A 25,621-nucleotide genomic window follows, 5' to 3' on the forward strand; every position below is an offset into this window, starting at 1 on the left:
AACATTTTTCCCATTAGACACACACAACTTACTTCAGAAAAATTGGCCTAACTGATGAAAAGCAGAAAGCTTGGATTGTGAATTTTGTTTCCAATGTTTAATTTCTGACATCAAACACTGCTCTTGTTTTAAATGTTTCTTTAAACAAGAAAACCAAATGAAATAACCTATATTGGACACTTTTAGAACAATCTTTACATATCCTTTCAAGATTCCTGATTTCCAGACTTGGAGCTGAAAGTCTTTTTTATTACAATGTGCATTTATATATCCTGAATTTGGGGCTGATGCCATGTGTACTTTCCTGAGAGTCAATAATTACAACATGCCTTAGCATTACACTGTGACAAGTCAGTCTTCCATTCTCATATTCCTACCACAGCTGCCAGAATTTGCAAATACGATTTGGACATGGAAAGTTGATTTTCCCACAAAATATTTTCCACATATCTTTTTCATTCTATTATTCTCATTCAAAAAGATTTAGAACCCTGTCTGCAAAAGATCTTAACTATTTGCAAAATTAGAGTGTTCTTTATGGCAGATACATATCCTCCAGTTCAACTGTTGTCCTGGTTTGCAGTAATAGAGAACCTTGCTCTATATTTTAAAAGGAAAAGCTTAAAAATAAAAGATGAAGAATAAAATCCAAAGTGAAGAATTAATGGTGCTAGAAATTCATTTTTATAAAAGCTAATTTTTTAATCTATACTATTTTTTTTAATTAAATCCCACTGGATTCAGTGAGACTGATTCCTAGGTAACTATGCATGCAAATAACTTTAGCACTATTCTCATCTGTAAGGGCCGTGGCTCTTGTTTTAATAATGTTATGTTTTAATATGTGACAATTGTTGAACACTGTGGGAACAATTTTACCATCACTATAAAATTCATAGTGTTCATGAGTCGGAAATAGTTAAACAAAACCCAATAATAATACAAGTTTGTGGAAGCTTACTTTGATGTCATTCTCATGGTGTCTCATATTGGTGTTTATACCAGTGTTAATGCATTTAATATGGTACTACTGCCTCATTTAATTTATGGAACATGGATAATTTAGAAACTATGGAATTAGTAAAAAACCCTTGGCTAGTTTTTAGTAGTTTGGTGCACCTCAAAGCTTTGGGAATGAGTACATGAGAATTAATTAGCAAGTAACTAATTCATCATCTTCTGTATTGTTTTACTTTCCTGACAGGCCCGTCTTTAAGGATAATCAGGGGAATATTGACAGAGATTCCCGGTTTTCACCTTTGTTCCGACAAGAAAGTAACAAAATTTCAACAGATGATTTAATTAAACTTATAAGTGAATACAGAAGGTAAGATGTCCTTGTCTTAAGTTTCTAAAACTACAACATAGTACTAACTACTATACATCAATAGCTTTGTTTGCTCAAAAAGTGCCAATGCCAAAATAACTTATTACAATGGAACAGTTTTCGCATTAGTTACTTCTCTGCCAAAGTGAGCTTCCAGAAAACTTATCCAAGAAAACTGGAGAAGTGTTTCATACAGTAACAAATATAATGGCTGCCCGAGGAAAAGAAAAGAGAGAATAATAGAGATGCAGAATAATTTACTGGAAAATTGCTAGATTTTATTAACCTTTATTAAAGGTGCTTCTGCACAAGGATTTGGACCTTCTTTGGAGGCAGTTTGGGACTTCTTCATCCAACAAGTTGTTGGACAGCGGAGCTGTTACATTTCTTGCTCAACTGTGATATAGCTGAAATCACAACAAAGTGAAATATTTTAGCTCCATTTCTTTATCGAAGGGAAACACTGCCCCCCAAACTCTTCTCCCAGCCCATAATTCTTCCTCCTATGAAATGGATGAGGGGATTTTTGTTGCTGCCCAAACTGCAGCACTTTAGGAATGGGCAGCTATTTTTCACTCGACATTGTCAGCATTTGAAGCTGGCAAAAGTGAAGACAACCACAGATTCTGTTCAAATTGTATCTATGAGTTTGGTTAGTGAAAAGTGCAACAGTGTGGAAATGTCCTAATTGCAGCTTCTGTTTTCTCTTATATAACAGCTGTTTTGTTTAAGATTCATCCTCCTTGAGCAATACATCCTTTCCATATACTTGCTTACTGACTTATAAAAACTCAAATAAACAAGATTTGTTCAATCTTAATTTGTTTGTCTAAGTTCTAGACAAATGTTGCCTACATAGATAGTTCCATGGAATAAGTCTAAATGCTAGTGTGCAGCAGAATTTCTCTGACTCCAAAAAAAGATAATTCAGTGTAACAATTGTTAAATGAATCTGGCTTCCCCATTGACTTTGTTTGTCAGAAGTTCTCAAAAGGTGATCACAGGACACTGCAACAATCATAAATACATGCCAGTTGCCAAGCATCTGAATTTTGGTCACATGACCATGAAGATGCTGCAATGAACAATGGTGATAAGTCACTTTTTTCAGTGCCATTGTCATTTTGAATGGTCATTAAATGAGGACTATCTGTAACTTTGTTGCTTGTATCCTTACGATTTATTTTGATATTGTTTCCTGATTGCTTATTTGTACCCTATGGCTATCATTAAATGTTGTACCTTATGATTCTTGATGAACGTATCTTTTCTTTTATGTACACTGAGAGCTTATGCACCAAGAAAAATTCCTTGTGTGTCTAATCACACTTGGCCAATAAAAAATTCTATTCTGTTCTGTTCTGTTCTGTTCTGTTCTGTTCTGTTCTATTCTATTCTATTCTATTTTTAGGATACCAGTTTTTACTATATTTGTATAAATAAATATAGTAAAACTATAATAAATTTTCTGAATGAAACCATCAAGCTTCTGTGATCTTTTCTGCATGCACTTGGTGGTTAAGGCCTTGTGGGACATGAGGAAGAATTCAGCTAAACAGTTTTTGAGATGGGTGCATTTGCTTGGTTTCCTAGATCAGACTTTTATAGTGTCTTAATTTTTAAACCTATCATTTTCATGTGTTTATACATTTTCCACTGTTGCCATGAATTTACTTCATTTTTATTTTGCAACTGTTTATGTTTTTAAGATGTTTGAATACAGTGTGTTTATCTATTGTATACTTTTGCAACTCTTTTGAGCTAATAGAAATATTAAATAAACTATTTTTTAATTCTTCACACTTTAATTACTTACAGCATTCACTTTACTTTGATATCAATAATGTAAACATTATTTTTTTTATGTTTGCAGAACTGAGAAAATTAATAAAATTCAGATTATCCCTGGAAGTTTAGAAATTGCTGTTGATTGGCTACTTTTGGACCATCCAAGTATGAACTCATTTTATAAAACGTCTACAATGCATAAACCGTCCAAGAAGACAGTGCAATTTTTTTGGTTGTTTTAAGATTGTTCCTTTATAATTTATATGCTTTAAATTGATTTTTGTGGTTGCTGTGCTCAAGAGCAGCGTTTAGGCAGGACATCAAGAGACATATAGATTTTACTTTGTTAATAGGGCAGCAGTTGAAATTATGGTACTATGCATAATATATATAATGGGATTTGCTAGTGAAAGATGGTTAGAAAGACTACCCTTTCTACTTCAAAATGTGCTCTGTGAATGACCATATTTTATATTTTGTCATATATTTCTAGAACTGGGTCACTAATTTAAGAAATACTTTTCTAAATTTCTTAAATCTAAGTGGCGTGATTTCCACTGTTAATCAGATTTTTCCATTTCAACTTTCAATTCCACATAAATATATGTAATACAAGCTTTGCGGCTTAAATAAGCATAGTATATTATTGGATTCCTCCATTGGAGGATTGCATGTAATAAACAGAATAGAGAGTGGTGAATTTCAGTCCTCCTCCTTTATTCAATCATGGTACACCTGCAAAATCAATTCCCAATGGTTATTTGGAACAAGGTGGAAATTATACATGTGGCAGAGGGAAAAGAAGAAATTTCTCCTCTTGCATTCTGCTGACAGATACCTGGTGATACCTCCATATGTCAATCTTATATTTTTAAAAAAATCATCATTTAATTGGCTCATCATTCTTGAAGTAATGAAATAACTATTGTTGGGAAAGGGTCCGTAAAAGATAGAAACTCTAGTGCATTCATAGACTTGCCAGATTGCTTTAATATTTTAAGTAGTGAGTGGTGTAGTGAATGGATTTTTCTTTTACTTTATTTTTCCCTTCAGACTCTGTAACTTCATCTTTTATACCAAACAAGCCCTTTAATAATATCAAGGACTATCAACCAACAGTAGAAGTGGAAGAATTTGTTCAAGAATCTACAAAATATTCTCAGGCTTATAAAATATATAAAAACCAAATGTATATCTATCCCAAGCATCTGAAATATGATAACCAAAAATGCTTCAACAAGGTATGACCATCAATAATACAACAGCCAAGCAAATTTTAGCATGTTTACTTAAAAATAGATTTCATAAGTTCTATAGGAATTTGGAATACAGGTAGTCCCCAATTTATAATTATTTGTGTAATCACCGTTCAAAGTTACAAATGCACTGAAAAAAGAGTGCTAGGACTTATGGCCAGTCTTCACACTTACAACCAATGCACTTTCACTACAATCACATGATAAAAATTTGAGCACTTGGCACCCGACATGTATTTTATCACAGTTGCAAAGTCCCAGGGCCATGTCATTGCCATTTGTGTCCTTGCCAGACAGCTTCCAAGAGACAAAATGAGTTAAGCCAGATTCACCTCACAACTGTGTTATTCCCTCAACTGCAGTGATTTGTTAACAACTACGTCAAAAAAGATTTCAAACTAGGCATGACTTCCATAGAAATCACCTTGATTAGCAATTCTAGTCCAATTGTGGTCATAAGTTGAGAAGTACTTGTAAAATGCTGGAGTGGTTTAACCTATGGGTTATCCTAATGAGAGAACAGTTGGAAGCCAAAAGGAGTAGTGGATGCTTTTTTTCATTTGTGAAATGAACAAATGATTCATTTGTTTATTGTTCCCTATTGAAGACAATCAACTTATCCCCTTAAATCACCTAAGGCTGATTTTTTCCACATTGAGAACATGAAACTTGTTGTCTTTGAAATCTCAGTCACATCTACATATTTATATTAAAACAGCCTGGTTGATTATATTGCTTGTATATGAATTACTATTCCTGGTGGCCATTTTTCTCTTTTTGCTTTCTTCAAATTAACCTTTCATGGCTATTAATGAAATGGCAATAGAGTAAGTACTATAATGGAATAGAATATGTACTAATGATTCATACTTTCAGCAAAATAGGTTTCACTGAAAACCTGGAACTTGTTTCAAAGCCATCCACATGAAAATTAAACAGAAGCAGATTGTTTTTATTTTCTGGTTTTTTCTTGGTAATTGTTCATGCTTATATGCGCATACATGCACATGCTACCTTTTAAATTATTTTTGAAGTTTAAAGTCTTCAATCTATTTTCATATAATCTATTTTCAAATAATTCAGCTGACCTGAAGTATCATGAAGAAGTTAAATATTTCCATTTTTCCACTCTACTTTATTTCACTTCTGGGCTTTACTCTCAGCTGGCAGTGCTGTGACAGTTCTGGAAAAGACTGTATGTTTCACAGAACTTTTAAGTGGAAAGCTAGTGATCTTATTTGCATTTGTATTACAGGCACGGAATATAACAGTGTGCATTGAATTTAAAAACTCAGATGAAGAAGGAGCCAAGCCGGTGAAGGTGAGTCAAGATGAATTCCAGCTGCAGCATAATATGATGGAACAGATTTCTTTGGATATCCTGTGGTGAAGTGATTATGATCTATAACTTTTACAAAATCATCAGTCTATTACTTTTTCCCAACATTTCCATAACAGTTGTTTATAACAATCAGTGCAAGATTTTTCTGGCAAATGCCGGTTCTGCTGACAAGATTCTATGCAATGTGATGAAATACAAAATTCTTGATAAATCTCAATGTACTTTCATAACTGAGGTAAACATCATGTTGATGAAGGTGAATGGTCAGTAGGAGACGTGCCGAAGTGTATGAAATGTATGAATGCAATGATGATTGTCATTAGCTTCTAGGTTTCAGAGAGCTATATAAGCTCATCAAAGATTTTTTTCTGTTCCTAGCATATATATTTTTTTATTTCTTCTTTTGATGGTAGATGGAGCCTATTGCTAGAAACTACTAAATAAAAATATTATTAATAGTTATTTAATCTAAAGTTAAGAAATAAAGTAGTTTTACTAATTCTATTCTTGTCATTTTAACTTTTGATGTCATCCATTCTCCTCTTGGTAGTTTATTTAAAAAATACCATGTATATCAGTTTTTTCACACTCTGTGTACAATCATGTAATCTTATAGGGTGGCCTGAAAAAAAGTCCTCTCCAGTTTTTTTTTTTAAAAAATACTCCAAAATCTTGTGAGTTTGCTTGTCAGATCTTTTTTTGGCATTCTCCACATGAAATCTCATTAGATTTCAGACATTTTTAATTTTTTTATGTTTTTGGCCCAAAGGTTCTGCGATGCTATGAGGCTGAAAAAGTCTTCTAAGATATGACCTCAGAATCAGTTATTTCTAGTAAAGACCACAAAACTTAAAGCAATGTCTCTTTAAACAGTGTATCTATGGGAAGCCTGGTGGACCATTATTTACATCATCAGCTTATACAGCTGTGCTACATCATTCACAAAACCCTGATTTCTACGATGAGGTCAGTCTTCTCTTTCTGTGATTTTATACATGCTGTTATAATAGACAAGTATATCAAAGATATTTTGGGAAAAAAATAGGTTGTTAAGGATATTAGCCTTGCCTTGAATTGTTTGCAACTGAGGACAACCACTCCATTACTTAATATCTCTTAAAAACAATTCTCAGAGCAAAATAACTCAACACCCTAACCCAGCTAGGTCTTCAGTGGTTTTCAAAAAGCCTTCATGGTAGGGGTCATTGCCTTTGGGAAGTAAGATACTCTATAGCAGGGCTGTCAAATTCCAGGCCCATGGGCCGGATGAGTCACCCACTGGCCATGCCCATGCCCGGTTTAGCAAAATGGGGAGAAGTCCTGATACGTCATTTGACGCCACCGTGACGATGTGAGTTTGACACCCCTGCTCAATAGGGCAAGTGCCATGACAGAAGGCATGTTTCCTGTGTTCCGTCAGATGGCATGTGACAGAAGGGATTCAGGTGACGCAAAATGTGTTAATGGGGAAGCAGTTTAATAAAACACAGATAACCACAACAAATCACAGAAATAACATGACTGTCTGCTAGAAGGGGATTTTATTTTATATTATGTATGTATTGTATTTTTCAAATAAGGTGGAAAAATAACCCACACACCTTCCTCCTATACCCCACAACAACAGCCCTATGAGATGGGTTGAGCTGAGAGAGAGTGACTGGCTTTCATGGCTAAGGTGGGAATTGAACTCACAGTTTCCCGCTTTCTATCCTGGTGCCTTAACCATCAGACCAACTGGCTCTTGTACATAATGGGCCTGTAATATAAGAGTGTAAATGCCACTCATTTCCTCAAATTTTCAAACTGGCTTTATAGATGAAATGGTATAACATGGGCATGCTAGGGCATTCTATATTCTGGATGAATATATATTCTATATATTCTGGATGAATTGCAGCTTCCATGTTGAATATATTAGTTATCCAAATAGGAAAGACTAAGGCATAAGCAACCATGAACAGAATAATCCAATATCAGGAGTGGGAATAATTGGAACATTAGCTTAATTTGTACAAACACCTTTTTTGTCATAAATACCACCTGATCCTCAAGAAGGAACCAAGAATCCATGAGGTTTCCCAAACTATGCACTAGTTTCTGCTGAGGGACACACGATGTAAGTTCTCTGATAATGAAAGGCCCTAAAAGCCAGAGTAACTCAGTCTTGGATTGAGTTCAATGATTTCATGTAAATCTTAAATAGGAGTGGAAGAAGGTAGAGCCCTAAGTAACTCTGAAAACCAGGTGCCTAGGACTTGATCTTTTCTCCCACCTACAACACTGAATGGACTAACTTTAGAAGAAGAAAAGGAAGCATTGCAACACCATGCCTTTATATTCCTACACCCCTAAATCAGAAGGATATATATTTAATATTATCAAAAGCTGCTAATAGATCCAAATAGGCAAGAATACCATCTCCATTTTGAAGTCTGAGTACTATTTCCAGGCCTGAATCTGATTGAAAAGGGTCCAATTAGTCAATTTCTTCCAGCTCTCTGAAAATGCAGGCTGAACATCTTCTCCAGAACCTTCCCCTAAAAGAAAAGATTGAATAGACCAAAAATATATCCAGGTACATGATGATTTCTTGAACATAGTGTGGACCACTACTTCCGTAAGGCAGATAGGATCACCTACTTCCTCAAGGAACAATTGACCCTTGCCTTTACTTGCCATACTTCACCTCCTAAGGTTAACCAGAAGATTATGAGCCTAGTATATAGGTGACTGAGTTTACAGTTCTGAGGATTCTATCCATTTCCTCAAAACCAAGAGGCTTAAATCTTTCCAGATATTCTAGCAGATTATATTTCAGATTACACCAAAGACTGCACAGCCAGAGTCCAAATACAAGTAACTTTATTCACCACATGCCTTGAATACTTCTTACAGTGATCTTCCCAGGAGGATTTATCTCCCCAGGAGGATCTGAACTAATCCTAAACAGGTCCACTAGCTAATTATCAACATTAGGAGCAGAACAATGTTTATGTTTTGCCACTGTTTTCACCATGAAGTAGTCCTTCATGGTGAAAGGCTCTTAGATGTGGGAAAAGTGCTATTTTCTCAAGTGGTGCTCTAGAAACTTTGAGTCACGGGATTCACAGGCAGAGAAGGGCTATGACTACCATTTCCTCTAATTCCAAGTGGTGAACAAGACCTCTCACACTATGCATCAGAGACTCAAGAATAATCCCAAACTCCATTTGAATCCTCCAGGCTCTATCAGGCACATGAGATGGGCTGATCAAACAGATCCTGTCTTCCTTTAGTGGGGAGCTGACAGCTGACATAGGCAGCTGACATTGCTATTACCCAAAAACAAAAACTACATGAAGTTGCAGTCCCTGCTATGTATTAGGTCAAGTCCATGGGTGCCTTATAAAGGCCATGAATTCCAAAGCCACTTGTCTTCATGCCCAATAACAGCAGGTCTAGATATTCCACAGCATTAAGGTTACTTCAGAACAGCAATCCCATTCAATATCAAGAGCTCAATTTAATATACAGGATCTTATTTACTGCAGAGCAGTGTCTTTGAAAGCCACCAGAGACTCTTGTTTTACCACAGACACGCCACTATGCCTGGTGTTTCTCTTGAAGCTCGAGTAAGCGCACTACTTATGGGATCATGATTGGTGTGTCTCTTAGAGTCAAGTAAGCACATTACCCTCCTCCCCCTCCTACGCCAACCTGATCTTGGTAATATATTATCCTTGGTAATCCTGATTATATATTATCTGAAATGAATTCCTTTTGATCTTCTTGGCCTTTAAGAGCGCATATAGAATAATAGTCCAAGATCAGAATTAGGCCCCGCTATCTTCTCTTTGCTTTCTTTCAGTTAACACTTAAGATGGATGTAATGTTTTACATTTCAGATAAAAATTGAACTGCCAACAAAACTTCATAAGAAACATCATATTCTGTTTTCATTTTATCATGTTACCTGTGACATAAATGCAAAAGCTAATACCAAAAAGAAAGAGGCTCTGGAAACCTCAGGTACCTATATTGGATTTTTGCTCAAATACTCACTGTCTGTATTATTCCTATATACTTTCCCTGAATTAGGTCAAGCATTTGAGACAATATCTGTTTTCTGGTAACTGTTATTTCTTTATATTTAAAGATATCAAAATGTTTTAGTGTTAACATCTATTTTTGATACAGTGGGATATGCTTGGCTGCCTTTGCTGAAAGATGATCAACTAACATCTCGAGAACATAACATACCAGTGGCAACTATTCTACCTCCCTCTTATTTAAATCTTCAGGATCCTGCAGCTGGGAAGGTATTGTGTTTTACCTCTTCGTTTTATTCCTTTTAAAGCAATCTTATAGTTTAATGTTAATGACATTAAGTGTCATGTATAAAATTAGTCCTAAACTCTTATCACATACATACCATGTCATCCATAGGATTTTGTGTGTAGCTGAATCTTTGCTTATTTGAGTTCTTTGACTGAAACCAAGCAAAAATTTTTTGATGATAAATAAATAAATGCATCAATACATTTATCCTTTTCTTATAATAGACTGTTCTGGATGTTTATAATTTTATATCAAAATGCCTTCATTTATCATGCAGTTTGGATTACTTGATTTTTCTTTCATATTTTGCAATGTTTGTTTGTTTCTTTTATTTAGAGGATTTATATGGCCATCCACTCACTTTCAGTGACCCTAGGCAGCTTACAAAAAATAAATAACCCAATATAAAAAGAATAAAAACAATAACCCTCCATCCCTCTGGTGACAATAAGCAATGAAGCAAGCCATTTGACAAGTTCCATCCCACCTTGGTTCCCCAGGCCCATGGGCAATAGCTGGCTTTGTGAAGACACATATTTTTATAGAGTTTATAAAAATACATCTCTTATATGTATAAGCTTATAACTGCTACATCTCTGTAATATCATGATGGACTGCTGTTTGTTATGAATATCTGCAAATAAATACATCATTTCAATTTGGATAGTCTGTAAATGTGCACCATCAAATTTGTACTAATATAACATAATGGAACATAATTATAATATTATAATATTATATATTATAATATTAACATAACGGAATCTATTTTTTGAATGTTTTAGAAATTGGAGAAACTCTGAAATGCCCTTGGAATTATTACTATTATTTGTAGTGAATTGAGCAATTTGACTTTGTAGTTAGAATAAGGGTGGGAAAAAATTGTATGGATATTCATATATCTCCATCCTTTATTCAGATACTGCAAAAGCATTTGATTTCATGATATGTTTCCTGATTGTGATTTGTTGGAAGAAATCAACAAAAACAGGTTTCTCACTGAACAGAATTTTTGAAAAGTCTAGCTATTAATGATGGCTTTATATGAAATGTAGAATTTAAATCCAATAAGGGCTCTTGAGCCCTTATGCAAAATATGGAATTCGCCCTAATAAATAAAACATATTCTGCTGAATACACAAAGAGAGAAAGAGACAGATAGAGACGGAAACAAAAAGGGGAAACCAACAACTAATACAATCTATAAATGATTATGCTAATGAAGATATTGTGCTAGTGCTGAAATATTTTTTAGTATTCTAAACATAAAATAGGATCATAAACTAGAAGAAGAACCCATTTCCACTAACTTCAGTGTTTCTTTTTTCACAGCAGAGTGGAAGCGATATTAAGTGGGTGGATGGAGGAAAGCCCCTCTTCAAAGTGTCTCTGTTTATTGTATCCACAGTTTACACTCAGGTAAAATATTGTCCATGTTAAGGGGAAAAAAATAGAAGCGAAAGAAATACAAGGTAAAAAAAGTAATTAATGTGTTTATGTTTCATACAGAATTTTTTTATTTGGATTCTAATGAAATAAAATATTTTGGCTTCTACCCTTAGCTATTCTGAAACACGGAAATCACAATCAATGTGATACTTATAGAACTTTTTAGGAAAGATTATCCTTAAATATTCCAAAGAACACACAGCAAATCTGATATATTTGATATTTTTCAGCAAAAACAGTCATATTTAGAATGTAAATAAAATAATAAACAATCCATGGCTATATTTTTAGAGCCATATATTACAATACTAACAAAAGACAAAAAATAATCAATTGCCAGAGCTTCATGCAGATAACTGCAATCTATCTTACTTTTCAATTTTCATAAAATTTGATACATTTTTTAACAAACAAGATCCAGTAACCTGCAAAGAATTGAAGATTTCTGAATACATGGATTAGCCTAGAGGTCAACAATATTTGTTATGTGCCCTTGTATAATTTCATGTAATGGCACAGTGCCTTACATATTTTTTTTAAAATCTACCATTATTTGAATAATAATTACAATTACATGATATTATCAAAGTTCAAGAAGTGTTGACTTTCACAACTTTCAGAATTCAGTGTTCTTAAACTTCATTTGATAGCAATCAGTTTTGCAAGATTTGTCAATCTTGCAAGACTTTGATCAAGTTTTTAAAAAGTAATGCATTTTTAATTTAATTTTTGATTCCAAAACTGAAGAGTTACGTGTACAGTGGCACCTTTGAACATTATATTTGTAAGCCGAGCTCCTTATTATTTCACTTCTGAGATCAGTATTTAATATAACTCATATTGGAACACAAACATAAACACTGTATTTAGACACACAATAGAGTATTCTTCTATAGATCATTGTTATTCTTGTTGTACGGATACCACATTGGATTTGATTATATTGGCTGATTGATAGAAAAAGAGAATGGAACAGTTCCTGCAATAAATTTGGCTTAGATTGTATCAAAAATGAAAATATGTATTTTAAGGAATTACTGAAAAATGTGTCTTTGGGGACTGATTTTACTTTTAATATTATCTGCTTATTATTGCAGAGTTATTTTTTAGAATCTGCATGCCACTTTTGTTGATACTACACTTTTTTTTAATATACATTTCCTATAGGATCCATATCTCAATAGATTTTTCCTGCAGTGCCAGAAAAGAAAGAGAGATTTCTCCCAGCCACCTACCTCAAGTTTTATAATCTCCTGTAAGGTAAGGTAAATAAGAAATTATGTAGCTATTGATCGTGCTAATGGATAAATATTCTATATTTTAATTCTCCTTTTGAATTGTGTGCATTTGTTAACATAACGCTAAATTATACATTGCTGAATAGTGCAGAGTAGCTGAAAATAAAATTGACTGAACATAAAAATAAACATTAACACAGCATGTAAAAATTATTTACTAACTCCTATATATCTATGTTCATTATTGATAATGTGGACTTTCAAATTCAAAAAAGTAATTTCTCATTCCAGAGGTATGCCATAGATCACCAGAAAAAATGGTTATAAAAACAGTGAGAACTATTTGGGTTGCATATTTTTTCATCTTTGTTACTTATTATTTCCATTTGTCTTGACTGAGTCATGATCCATGACTTGGATCATGAATTCTGCATCCATATTATTCTACACAATAATGTTTACAGTAATTTTAGCATTAATGATATAATCTTGACTTAAAAAGTATAGCTAATGCCACTGTAACCTAAGATAAATTTGATCTTCATGATTGCTTTTCTATATTTTAATTTAACAGGGTATGCAAAAAGTTCAGTTTTGCAAACGTAAATCTACACCCAAACCATTATGTTTTTCAAGCAAATAAGTAACTGATAGCAGTTAACTAGATCCCTTATGGTCAATTTACCATATGCTGCTGGCTCAAATAGGAAATAATTCCTCTAGCTATTATTCCAAGTAACCTCCTGGAAATTATATGTCTCCCAGGATAGCTGTAAACAATTTTTAAATAATATAATATTATAATACAATATAATAAATAGAAATAAAAGCAGTCCCAAACAACATTTTTACTTTATTTATTTATGCATATGATTTATATGCTTGATTTATTTTTTCATTGGGATCTCAAGGCAGCCTATAGCACATAATTTTATCCCCACAGCAATTATAGTCTGAGATAAATTAGATTGAAAAATTCATCCAGACTTTTCATGCTCAGCTCTGGACTTGAAACTTGCTGTTCTATAATCACCATTAAAGATATTAACATTAGCTAATTTGTGAACATACTTTACAGTACCGAACATTTTGATGTATAGTAAACTATCCTAAGAGAAGCATCTAATACAACATGTAGACGTTATTTCCATATTTAACAGAGGGTCAATTCTGAAGAATGCAAACCATTTAGTGGCAAAAGGCACACATATATATATATGTATATGTATATATGTGTATATATATATTGTATATATATATATATATATATACAAAATATATATATATTTTGATTTATATGCCGCCCTTCTCCGGAGACTCAGGGCGGCTTACAATGTGCTCAGCAATAGCCTTCATCCTTTTGTATATTTATACAAAGTCAGCTTATTGCCCCCACAACTGGGTCCTCAATTTACCTACCTTAGAAAGGATGGAAGGCTGAGTCAACCTTGAGCCTTGGCGAGATTCGAACCTGCAGTAATTGCAGGCAGCTGGTCTTAATAACCAGCTTAATAACAGAGAAGTAACCTACCAGCTTAATAACCAGCTTAATAACAGGGAAGTAACCTACCAGTAATTGAGGACCCGGATTGTGGGGACAATAAGCCAACTTTGTATAGAACAACACTGCTTGGGGGGCCCCCGAAAGGCCCAATAAGCAGGTATATACAAAAAAGTATGCAGGCTATTGCTATAATGCATTGTAAGCTGCCCTGAGTCTACAGAGAAGGGCAGCATATAAATTGGACAAACAAACAAACAAACAAATAACAGCTTTGTATGCCATTGCCCACCATTTAAATGCTGCCTAGAAAGAATTTAGCAACCTAATAAATCAAGGATATTATGATTGAATAAATAAGTGCCACTAGGATTCTTTCAAGGCCATTTCAGACCTGTTCCAATTTCTAAAAATGCTCAAAAATAGATTCCATTAGTTTAGGTCTCTGCTGACCCAAAATAAACTACATTAATTGTATTTGAAGTCTAAATCTGGTAAAGTTGAAGCAGTATGATCAAACCAAGGACAAACCCAGCTCTCTTATCCATGTTGTACATTCTAACTATTGCACAACTCTGTAACTGTCTCCATGTATTTATTTAAAATGAAGGTTGAGTTGAGTTATATGTAACTTGGATTAAATTGCTTTTACTTTGAAATATATTTGAAGTCTTCACCAAGTCAGACTTCATTCATGATTAACACTTCTATGTAATTTTTATGGCAATGGAAATGATTTGTCATTACCTTTATTTTCTTCTCAATATCCCCAACTAATCTAATTCCCTGGAATTCTCTGGTCTCTTAGTCCAGGATCACTACCTCCAGCCTACTTAGCTTTACCAAGACAAGCTCAGTGCTGCCATCTGGGGTACTCTGATTTAAATGAATTTATATCATTCATGGAAGTGTACATCATTCTCTGTTCATGCTTGATTTTTTAATTAGAATTTACTTAAAATTGAGAAGATCCATGTCGTTGTGAATTTTCTTCCTGTGATTCTGAACCAGCTGTTCTGGGTTCTTATACAAAACAAAGAGGATGAGGTAACAACTGCTGTGACCAGGTATTTGCTGTTCTACTTTCAGTTTGTTGCCTTATGAAGCAGTTACTGAAATCTATTTAATTGTGGCCAAACCATCTTAACCTTAAGTGTTTGTTTTTAAAAAAGACATTCAACAGTTTGAGTGATACTCCTAGACTTGTATAATGATTTTAATCACATATAAAAGTTCATGCATAAGAAAAGAGTTGGTCAGAATGTAACAAGTGGTTTTAAACAGATCTTCCATATCAAAGATCTCTTTGGCATTCATTTATTTGAGTTTCAGAATATTCCAACCAGTCAAGTTTTAAGTTCAGAAGGTGGCAGGTTTGTTTTTATAAAAGGTCAAATTTTTTTAGAATGGATTTTGAAGGTTGAAATGAATTCTGTATATTAAGATTATGCACTTCCCTTTTGCCTTATATAACTTCAAGACCGCTTACATTTGATTAAGAAAAGTTAATCCTAGAATTTTATGGAAATCTGTTTGAAGCAGCAGAGGAGTCCCTCTCTCTCTCTCTCTCTCTCTCTCTCTCTCTCTCTCTCTCTCTCTCTCTCTGTGTGTGTCTGTGTGTCTCTGTGTGTGTGCGTGTCTGTGTGTGTGTGTGTGTGTGTGTGTGTGTGTGTGTGTGTGTGTGTGTTTATGGGACTTTAAGTCAGTCTTTATGCTCCTGGCATATCCCTGGGCAAGTCTATGCAGTTTTCTTGGAAGCATTTTTAGAACTGGTTTATTATTTCTAGGGGTGAGAGAGAGTGACTGGGACAAAGAAACCCAGCAAGCTTCTGTGTCTAAATCAGGATTAGAATTCCTAATCCAAATTTCCCACTCCTACACTTGAAGCTTAAACATTAGATTACTCTGGCTAGAGAACATGTGCAACGCATAATTCAACACCCAAGAAAGGAGGGCAAATCCCTAGAACTCAAGGCTTTTACGCATTATTTGGAAACACTCTGTGTGTTTAAATAGTAAAATAGGCCGAGTTTTTAAAATAATAATGATAACAACAACAACAACAACAAAACAACTAATAGACTTGCTTACATTTAGTTATATTATTTGTTAAATGAAACTGTCATCTTCTTTATCACATTATATGATCAATCAATACTTTTAATTTACAGGGTCTTTACTGATATTGTGGCCAAGTTCCATGAAGAAAAATTAGATCACTATATTCAATCATATATAAAGGTAAGAATATTTAACCTATTCTTATCTCTTTATAAAATTTCAGATTTATCCCAGGATATTTTTTTAAAGCCATCTTGGCAAAGCATTATGTGTTAACTGTCTCTGTTAACTACCCATGCTAATTTATCAGCTGATTCTCTTACAAGTGTTTGCATGAGACAATATGATTCCTAGTGAACATCAACAGTAGCTTGTAATAAAGAAAGCATTGTTGGGAATTTTTCTGTGTGCTTTCAATTAGCTTGTGCATAATATTTTTTAGCCTTTTTATTATTTTCTCAAGAACTTTTTTATTGTCTAAATTGCAGTGGTTTTGTACCTGTTCATGGTATGTGGAACATTTTTAATCTTCCAGCATGATATTTTGCACATATTTGTGAATTGGCACTGCTTGTTCTGTTTCTTTCCATTCAGTTTTCACTCTAAATCCTTCATTGTACTGAATGAATGTGTACTAAGATTAGTTATAAATACTTTAAAGGAATATCCTTGCAGTACCAGTAAAAATGCCCTTTGAACTAGTCCTTTAGTAAAGCTACTAAAATCTTTGGCATATTTTGCACAGTGAAAGAAAAAACGCAAAGTTGTTGATTTTAAGGAGGAAAAACTCAAAGCGGATTAAGACAATGTCTTTGTTTTGACAAGTCAGATTAAATAAACTCATCAATATGTTTAAATTAATTAGTTATCTTTGGGCATGATATTAAAAGGGAAAAGGAGGAAGTTATTGATATCCACAATTTCAGAGGTGCATTTAACTATAACACGTTTAAAATAGATTTGAACAAGTATTGAAATTATTTCAATTTATACAAACTCAAATGTTCGCTCACGTTTTTTGATGTCAAAATAATAATGCAATCATTTTTATACTTCAAACTCTGATCCTGAATAACTCCCAATTTTTAAAGCAGATTTTGCATTTGTACAGGATGACTGGAGTTATGATAGCAATAGAGGATTTCTGCTATCATTTATACAGGTGGATATACAGATAGAATTTGTAATGGGATGCATTAAATTTCTCTCTTTATGATTGAAAGAGTTACATGTAATTGTCCTTGTAACATTTTGTATCCTGTGGCTTACCAATAATTACAAATAGGCATTACAAGAAGCAATAATTTTAAACTATGGGTGACAGATTCATTTTAAATAAGGACGCTTAATAGAGAGTAAAGATAAGATTAACCATGACAATTAAATATATGAATATTTTCTGTTTTGGTATTTTTTATCAAAATTATACATATACTTTGGTTGTTACCTACAAAAAAGAAATAAAGGTTTTATCTGTTGCCTGAAAATTGGACTTTCAGATCTATTTGTGTAGAAGTATATAGTCAAATAAGATGTTTCCATATATAATCTCCTATACATAATTACAGTAATTTAATTACTCAGGTACTGTTGAGCCTCTTGTACACTTATTCATAACATAAGTTAATTTGCTTAACAAACAAAATATTATGGAGAATTGAGGAATAATATCAATAATAACATGGATGAATCAGAGATGCATGTTCATGGCTCCAGATTCATTGCTCAATTAATTTCTGCTTCATTACTTTAAGTGAATGTGTGAAATGCCTTCATTTAAATACACTGTTTCAGAAGATGTTGCTAGATGTTCTAGCTGTACTATATAACCTGTTTGATTCCTGCAATTCATCATCTGATAATGCTCCATTTTAACCATTAGCATATGTATGTCACTTTACAATTATGAGAATTTCATTTAAAATATGTAAGAATAATAACAGATTTATAATAATATGATTTTGAGAATTATTTTGAGTTCTAGTTATGAAATTTACTGAATTCCACATTAATAAAATGTCACAAATCTGATAAGATATCGACTGTCCCACACATCATTTTTCCACTAGTGTTTTATTGTATAGCTTTTTCTAGAATCATTGTTGTACCAAAGTATCAAAAATGAAGATAAGCTTTTCATGCTTTCCTTGGGGACTGCTATGAAGATGCTGTAGATTGCTAGTGGAGAAATGGACATATATAAATCAACATGAATGTTAATTATCAGAATATATATCCTTTTACATTTTCTACAATCTAAGTGTCATAACATAAATTGAATTTATAATAAACTAAATGGCTACATCTTTATTGCAATAAAACAATTTCATTGTTTTGGGGTTTTTTGCATAATGAAATTCCAATCATATTATATTCAGAAATAAATCTCACTGAATTCAGTAGGCCTTCTCCCAAGCAACTGCCTATAGCTTCAAAATGTTAATTTTTATTTTTATTGTATTTTAACATGTGATTTTGCATGTATGTACATGCAAAATGCCTGTCAGCAACTTAGCAACAGTTTAATCAACCTTAAATTGTAATCTCTGTAGCTTTTAAAATTTTTGTAATTTTCTTATATCAAGAAAATTTTTTAAGAAAATTACCGTTCATTAGAGAGATGAAGAATTTAAATGATAACCATCCTGAAGTTAAACAGCTTTCTGAAGAATATTAATATTTACTATTATTTTCTTGAATCTCATGCATTTCAGAAGTAACAAAGTATAGTATAACACAGTCAAAGTATCTTAACATGTTTAGATTAAGGAATACTGATGATGAATCTAAGCTGCTTTGGTAAAATCTCTCAATTTTAGTCATCATTCTCTCTCTCTATATGAAAATAATAATCAGAGACTCTTCAGAGGTTGTCGTAGTGATGTACTCTAGTTTAAATTTGATGTCCCAGAAGAATAAAAAAAGCTGCTGGATTCAAATCTACTTTTCTCCTCTCCCAAGTAAAGCATGATCCTGTCATTCTGCATGATGGCATCACGTCATGTGTTGAATGTCTCTAGTCACCATGAATGAGACAGAAGTAGCAACCTTGCATTTGTTGTAGCATCAAATTTCATTTAAAACATTTTCTTAAGATGATATATAATTAATGCTACTTCAAAATATATGTAACACAGAATTCTTATTTACAACTTCCATTTATAGCAGCATTATTTCGGAGGTAATGCTGTTGAAAATCCAAAAATGTTGTGGACAATGCTCTACATATGTAAACAAACTAAATTGTGTGAGTGCTTAACCAGATGTCACTAAATGTATTCTCTTATTAATACGTTCAAAACAACATTGGTCGAGTGATTGTTTTGCTTAGTCGTCCTACATTCAAGAATAAGACTAAATGTCACCACATTTCATACATTTCCAGATTGGCTGATGTTTAGAGCAAAAGAATGGTGCATGTGCAAGATAACTGCAGATGCTAATACTTCCATGCTGGCAGGAATAATGTTTCAATATTTATATGTATTTTTCCCACATCCCACGATGTATTCAGTCTCATTAGGAAAGTGTTGAATGTGTTCTTAAAAAAATAAGTAAGTAAGCAAACACAAAAATAATGACAAAGAAACTTTCCCACTTTGAACCTATCAAATATAATGATAGTGTTAATAAACTTTAATATAAAATGAAATAGGAATTGTTGCCTATACAGCAGTGTTAAGAGGCTGGAAAATTCTGGGAGTTGAAATCCATACATCATAAAATCCCAAGGTAAAGAAACACTACTATGCAGCTATGATCATATTGCTAAGCATTTGTTGACAGGTTAGAGAATTTATCGCCTGAGATATATATTTTTGATTTTGGTATACACCACACCTTTCTGCATAATGTAAAATGTTCATAACACAATCTCATACATATTTAATCAGAGATATATCTCACTGAGTTCAGGAGGATTTATTTTCAGGCAAGTGATGCAGACTTGGGAATGAGTTCATTATCCTTAAAGGGATGTACTTCTGAATGGTCAAGGAGATGATTGTGTACATAGTATAGTTTCTTAGTTTCATTACATTCAAATCAATAGAAGGCTAGCTCCAAAAGTCTTGCACCATAAATATTTTCCTAGCATTGGCTATATAACTATCAAGTACTATATGATGTAAATTATTCGTGCTGCATGGAGTCAATGAGACCTAATGTTCTCACCATTAACTTTTTTCCTGCATTTTATATTATACTTTTAGTATGTATTCAAAACTAAGACATTTGAAGAACGGACTGTTCATGAAGAACTGGCCAAGAATATAACTGATCTCTTACAGTCAAATGATCAAAGGACTGTGAAACTTGTTCTAAAGGTGAAATTTATTCTTATTCATGAGCTAAAATGTCAGGGAAGATTTTATAGGTTATTGCTTTCCTCACTTTTCTTCCTTTGAGTTAGTTTTTGACTCCTGGTGACTGCCTGGGCTAGTCTTTGGAGTTTTCCTGGCATTTTTTTTGGGGGGGGATGGGGGGTGGGCGGGGAGTAGTTTGTCAATGCTTCATTCCCAGGGCTGAGAGAAAACGACTGGCTGAAGGTCGCTTAGCTGGCTTGTGCTTCAGATAGGATTAAAACTCACAGTATCCTGCTTTCTAATTTACCATATTTTTCAGAGTGTAAAATGCTCCGGAGTATAAGACGCACCTTATTTTGTGGGGAGGAAAATAAGAAAAAAAAAATTCTGCTTGAGAGGCTCTCCAAAGCTCCAAAGCTCCATTTACAAAGGAGCTTTTCTTTGTAAAGGCAGCCTTTCAAACGGACCTTTTGGAGGCTGTTTGAGAAGCTCTCTGTTGGGAGGCTGCATTTTCAGCCTCCAAAAGCTCTGTTTGAGAGGACGCACAGAGGCCAAAGGATGTGGGCCAGTGGGTGGGCACTGGGCAGAGCTACATTCAATGTATAAGAATCACCCAAATTTTCACCCTTTTGGGGGGGGGAAGTGTGTCTTATACTCCGAAAAATACGGTATTCACCACATCAAACGGACTCTGTTTTGCTATATGTTCTTATTTTATTATGTCGTTTTGTTGTCTGATCCCTGAAGCTGGGGGAAAGGATTGCTTAGCAGAACAGTTAATATGGGAACCTAAATCAAAATATTAGGATTTAAAAGCAAGAAGATGGTGATGTTGAAGGACACCTATATTGGCAAATGCATCACACAAATGCAGCTTCTTGCTAGAAGATTGAGCAAGCATATTCCTTATAAACTGTTACCAATTCAGCACTAAAGTGGCAGAGAGAAGATGGTTTTGATTTTTATAAATTGAATTCAGAATCAAATAATGGATGGACTTCTTAGTTTTTTAAAGAGTTAAATGAGATTCTGATATAAATTCCAATTGGAAAAGGAGAAACAATAAATTTATTAATTCCTTAGTTAATCCCTTGTCAATCTATTCTAATGATTTTCCCCAAGCCAGAGAAGCAGGCCTTTTCAAGGCCACCTGAAGAAGTAAAAAAGCAACGTAATAAATTACTATATTTATGTACAGAAAGTCTATTCAGAAATAACTCCATAGATTAGAATTCAGTTCTCTCTTCTCTAATCTTATGCCTTCCAAATATTTGGGAAATACAGCTCTAGCAAATTTCAGCCACTTTGCTTAGCTTTTATGGAAACATAGTCTCAGCACATATGGAAAAGCCCACTTTGGGGGAGATTTTTGTAAATAAAAAATAAAACTGCAAAGTATAGGACTGTTAATACAATATATTTATTTATTTATAGCACTCCTGGTTCTTTTTTGCAATTATATTAAAATCAATGGCACAGCATTTGGTTTACACAAAGAGAGTACAGGTAAGACTCTATGCTATTATGCACTACATAATAAGTGTTATCAATATTTAAACATGTTATTATTTAAGAATATTTTACTCATCCAAGTGTTATCATATTCTTCAATGAGTGCAAAGATACATTAGGGTATATATGCTTTTCATATACCTTGACTTTAGACTCTACTATCTTTGGTTGTTATTATATTATATACACAGTAAAGCTCTTACTGTGTATATAATTGGATTGTAGTGATGTTCAAATTTATATAGGCATCTTGAGGTAGATGTTGCTGTAAGGTAAAAAGATAGCAGACCTTTTAATTCAGGATTAATTAGAAAGTGTCAATATGATATAGTGGGTACGGTAGTATTAAAAGAATTTTCCTGGATCCCTTTCTCTGAGCCAGGAGAGCGTGGGCAAATAAGACACAAAGTATGCTGCTGGTGGGAAGGAAGTTGATCTGTTTATTTCCCAACAACAAAAGGGCTTGTTCTTGGGGGTAGTTACAGAGAAAAATGGGGTTCCAAGACTTTTTATAAGGGGCCTGGGCTTGGGGAGTATGGGTTGCATATGTGCTGGTTCTAGTGGGGGTTGGATGAGAGTGGATCGCCTACAAACTGGTTCTAGGTCAATTGGTTAATTGTCCAGGTTAATTGTCTTTCCTGGTGTCTGTTGGTTTGCCTTTTCTTGTGTAGATGGTGTAGATAGGGATCCAGCCTATTTTTTGGTGTGGGGAAGTGACTGAACAGGTTCTTGATTTTGGTACTAGTTTTTCTAAGTTGATAGCTTATTGGAGGTGCAGTATAATTATCAATTGTTATAACGTATCTCCCATAGTTTCCAATCTTGATAGATCATGGATTTTGTGTTAATGGCTAAAGAATAACTGAGATAGTGAGAGAATTAACATTTGAAATAGAGAATCTTCTATGATTATTATTGATTATTAAAATAAAATACTTTCCTCAATAGACTAGGAGTGAAAAGATCCAGGCTTAGTACTCGCTTAGAGAAAAAAAAATATCAACATGTTCTGGAACAGCATGGTAGACTATGGGGTACATCGGGTAGGGGATTATTTTGACAGATTGTGCATTTATATATAATCAATTGCATATGTAACCAGCCATTAACCATGAAATCAACTTCAGTTTTTCATTTAAAGAAAGAGTGCCAATCCTCAAATCTCTTCTATTTCAGGGAACAACTCTAAGTTTTTGCTAAAAGAGAAACTTGCTTCTCTTCTCAAAGATTGTTTGGCAATGATGAAGAGATCTTTATATTTGGATGATATTTTGGGGTTTTCTTCCAAGTGCTTTTTATTTTTAAAAAAATTCTGACAAAGCTATATTATTGACATTGGTTAGCATTTACAAAATTGTCTTTAGTATGTATTATGGCTGCCAAATACTCTACTTAGATATTAATAAAATTATTGATTGTCCCAGTGAAAGACTGTAGCGCTGACAGATGAATAGAGTTCTGGAAAAAAAACTGCAACATATAGATACAAATACAGGTATTTCTCAACTTACAATGGCAGTTGGGGCTTTTTTTCACTAAGTGATGTGGTCATAAAGCACAACTGCATCATTTAGTAATAGCAATCCCTGCAGTCACTGCTGCTGCTGTTAACCAAATTTCATTCTCATTAGATGAAGCAACTTCTTGCCAGCTTCCCACAACCAAAGTCAGGGAGGAAGCTGTCAGGAAGTTGCAAGTCACAGCCAGACAACTAAGTGGCTGCAGCTGGATGGTGGAGAGAGCACAGGGTATGGGGAAAGTGTAGGAAGGGGTGGGGCATGAGGTGAAGGGGTGCTCTAGGGGTTTGGTATGTGGGAGTGTAAGAATGCAGTACATGCTGGGCAGGGTGTGCACGATGTGCAATAATGACATGAAGGGTGCATGGAGTGTGTGAGTGGCCAATATAGTGCTGAGGACAGAGGGGCTGGGGGAGGATATATGGGTGGGCAACACTTTCTGCAGCTGGTGATTGTTAATATATTCTTCTGCAGTTACATTAATACAATTTATCTGGACAATAAATCTGTTCTGAACAGTTTTGAACCTAAAGATCTCAAAATAAAATTTAGACCAACTGGTTATAGGACTGCCTATTTCATACAATCTGTGCAGCACTTTAAGTTACCAATTAATAATTTCAACAGTGATTTGGCTTTTCCCATAATATGGCCATGAAAGAAATTGCCACTGGAATTGAAATAAGTGATCCTCTGGCTACAAATTAAGACATTTCTCAAATTGTATTTATTTTCCTACGTCATGTTTTAATGATAACGTTTTAATTGAAGCTTAGTTGCATCTACTTTGCAAGCATCCAGTACCATGAAGGCGTTAAGTGCTGAATACATTTTCTGAATAAATAAATGCCATCATTAAACTGTTCATCAGAATGATGCATCTTATCACTTAATCAAGAGCAATTTCACTAATTCCTCCAATTTCGTTGTGTGGAAAGGGGAAGGAAACATTTTGGAATATTGAGTATTGTCTAGATCAGTTTCTAATTTTCTGTCCCACCAGATTCCTCGTGCTCAGAGGTTTCCAGAATCATACAAAACTGAACTAGATAAAGTTGTAATGAACATATCAGATCATATTATTTGGAAACACAGAGAAGCTTTTGAAGAGACAAAGAATGCAAGCCACAGTGTTGGCAGGTTTCTGAAAGTAAGTTGTATTTAGTATAAATAACCATTAACCCATTTGTACCTTGCAGAATCCACAATCCTAGCACTCATTTTCATAGTAAATATTTCTCTATGCTGTTTGCATAACATGAAACATTAGTTATGTTATGTTAGTACACAATTATAACATAAGTACACTGATGAAGGCATTCCAGTGCTGAAAGTTCATATCCAAACAGCAAAAGAAGAAACATTTTAATACTTTTTCATCAAAAAAAGAATATACAGTAGTTATTGTGTTTATAATAAAGAAGATAACCTTTTATTAAAACTACAACATTGTTAATTAATAAAGAATTGCCATTCAGTTTTTAGATTTACAAAAAGGCAGAATCGCAGTAGCACTTAGATTTATATGCCACTTCACAGTACTTTACATACCTCTCTAAGTGGTTTACAGAGTCAGCATATTGCTCCCAACAATCTGGGTCCACCTTTTACTGACCTCAGAAAGATGGAAGCAGGGTGGGATTCTAACAGTTCAGACCGGTTCGGGCAAACCAGTAGCTCCGACGATCAGCTGGGCCCGCCCACCCCTGCGCTTTACTTACCTTTATTTCATTTGTTTGAAGCCCAGCTGATTTGCGCAGCGGAGCGGATTGCCGCGCCTCAGCTGTTTTACTCACCAGGACTGCAGTAGTGTGAAGTGCACACTTAGTGAACCAGTTGTTACACCAGTTGAATCCCATCACCGGATGGAAGGCTGAATCAACCTTGAGCCGGTGACAATCAAACTGTAGCCAGCAGTCACCAGAACTAGCCTATGGTACTCCATTCTAACCACTGCGCCACGATGGCTCAGAATGCATTTCTTAGCCAAAAATTCAAGAAACACA

General features: G+C 34.1%; 1 protein-coding gene across 14 annotated transcripts in view; it reads left to right on the forward strand.

Annotated features, from left to right (window-relative positions):
* Positions 1-25,621, forward strand: part of DOCK10 (dedicator of cytokinesis 10) — a 166,510-nt gene that overhangs the window by 103,556 nt on the left and 37,333 nt on the right. For 11 of the 14 annotated variants that reach the window (XM_060682894.2, XM_034439393.3, XM_060682895.2 and 8 more), the window contains exons 15-28: positions 1,205-1,327; positions 3,201-3,280; positions 4,169-4,356; positions 5,627-5,692; positions 6,587-6,679; positions 9,601-9,724; positions 9,893-10,014; positions 11,366-11,452; positions 12,650-12,742; positions 15,170-15,288; positions 16,393-16,462; positions 20,494-20,607; positions 22,021-22,092; positions 24,619-24,765. In XM_060682894.2, the coding sequence (XP_060538877.2) occupies positions 1,205-1,327; positions 3,201-3,280; positions 4,169-4,356; positions 5,627-5,692; positions 6,587-6,679; positions 9,601-9,724; positions 9,893-10,014; positions 11,366-11,452; positions 12,650-12,742; positions 15,170-15,288; positions 16,393-16,462; positions 20,494-20,607; positions 22,021-22,092; positions 24,619-24,765 (1,498 nt within the window). The remainder of the gene's footprint in view (positions 1-1,204; positions 1,328-3,200; positions 3,281-4,168; positions 4,357-5,626; positions 5,693-6,586; positions 6,680-9,600; positions 9,725-9,892; positions 10,015-11,365; positions 11,453-12,649; positions 12,743-15,169; positions 15,289-16,392; positions 16,463-20,493; positions 20,608-22,020; positions 22,093-24,618; positions 24,766-25,621) is intronic. The other 3 variants (XM_087872664.1, XM_060682893.2, XM_087872666.1) reach the window with 1 other exon arrangement.

This window comes from Pantherophis guttatus, chromosome 6 (genome assembly GCF_059756535.1).
Source record: "Pantherophis guttatus breed Tessera chromosome 6, ASM5975653v1, whole genome shotgun sequence".
Classification (NCBI taxonomy): Eukaryota; Metazoa; Chordata; class Lepidosauria; order Squamata; family Colubridae; genus Pantherophis; species Pantherophis guttatus.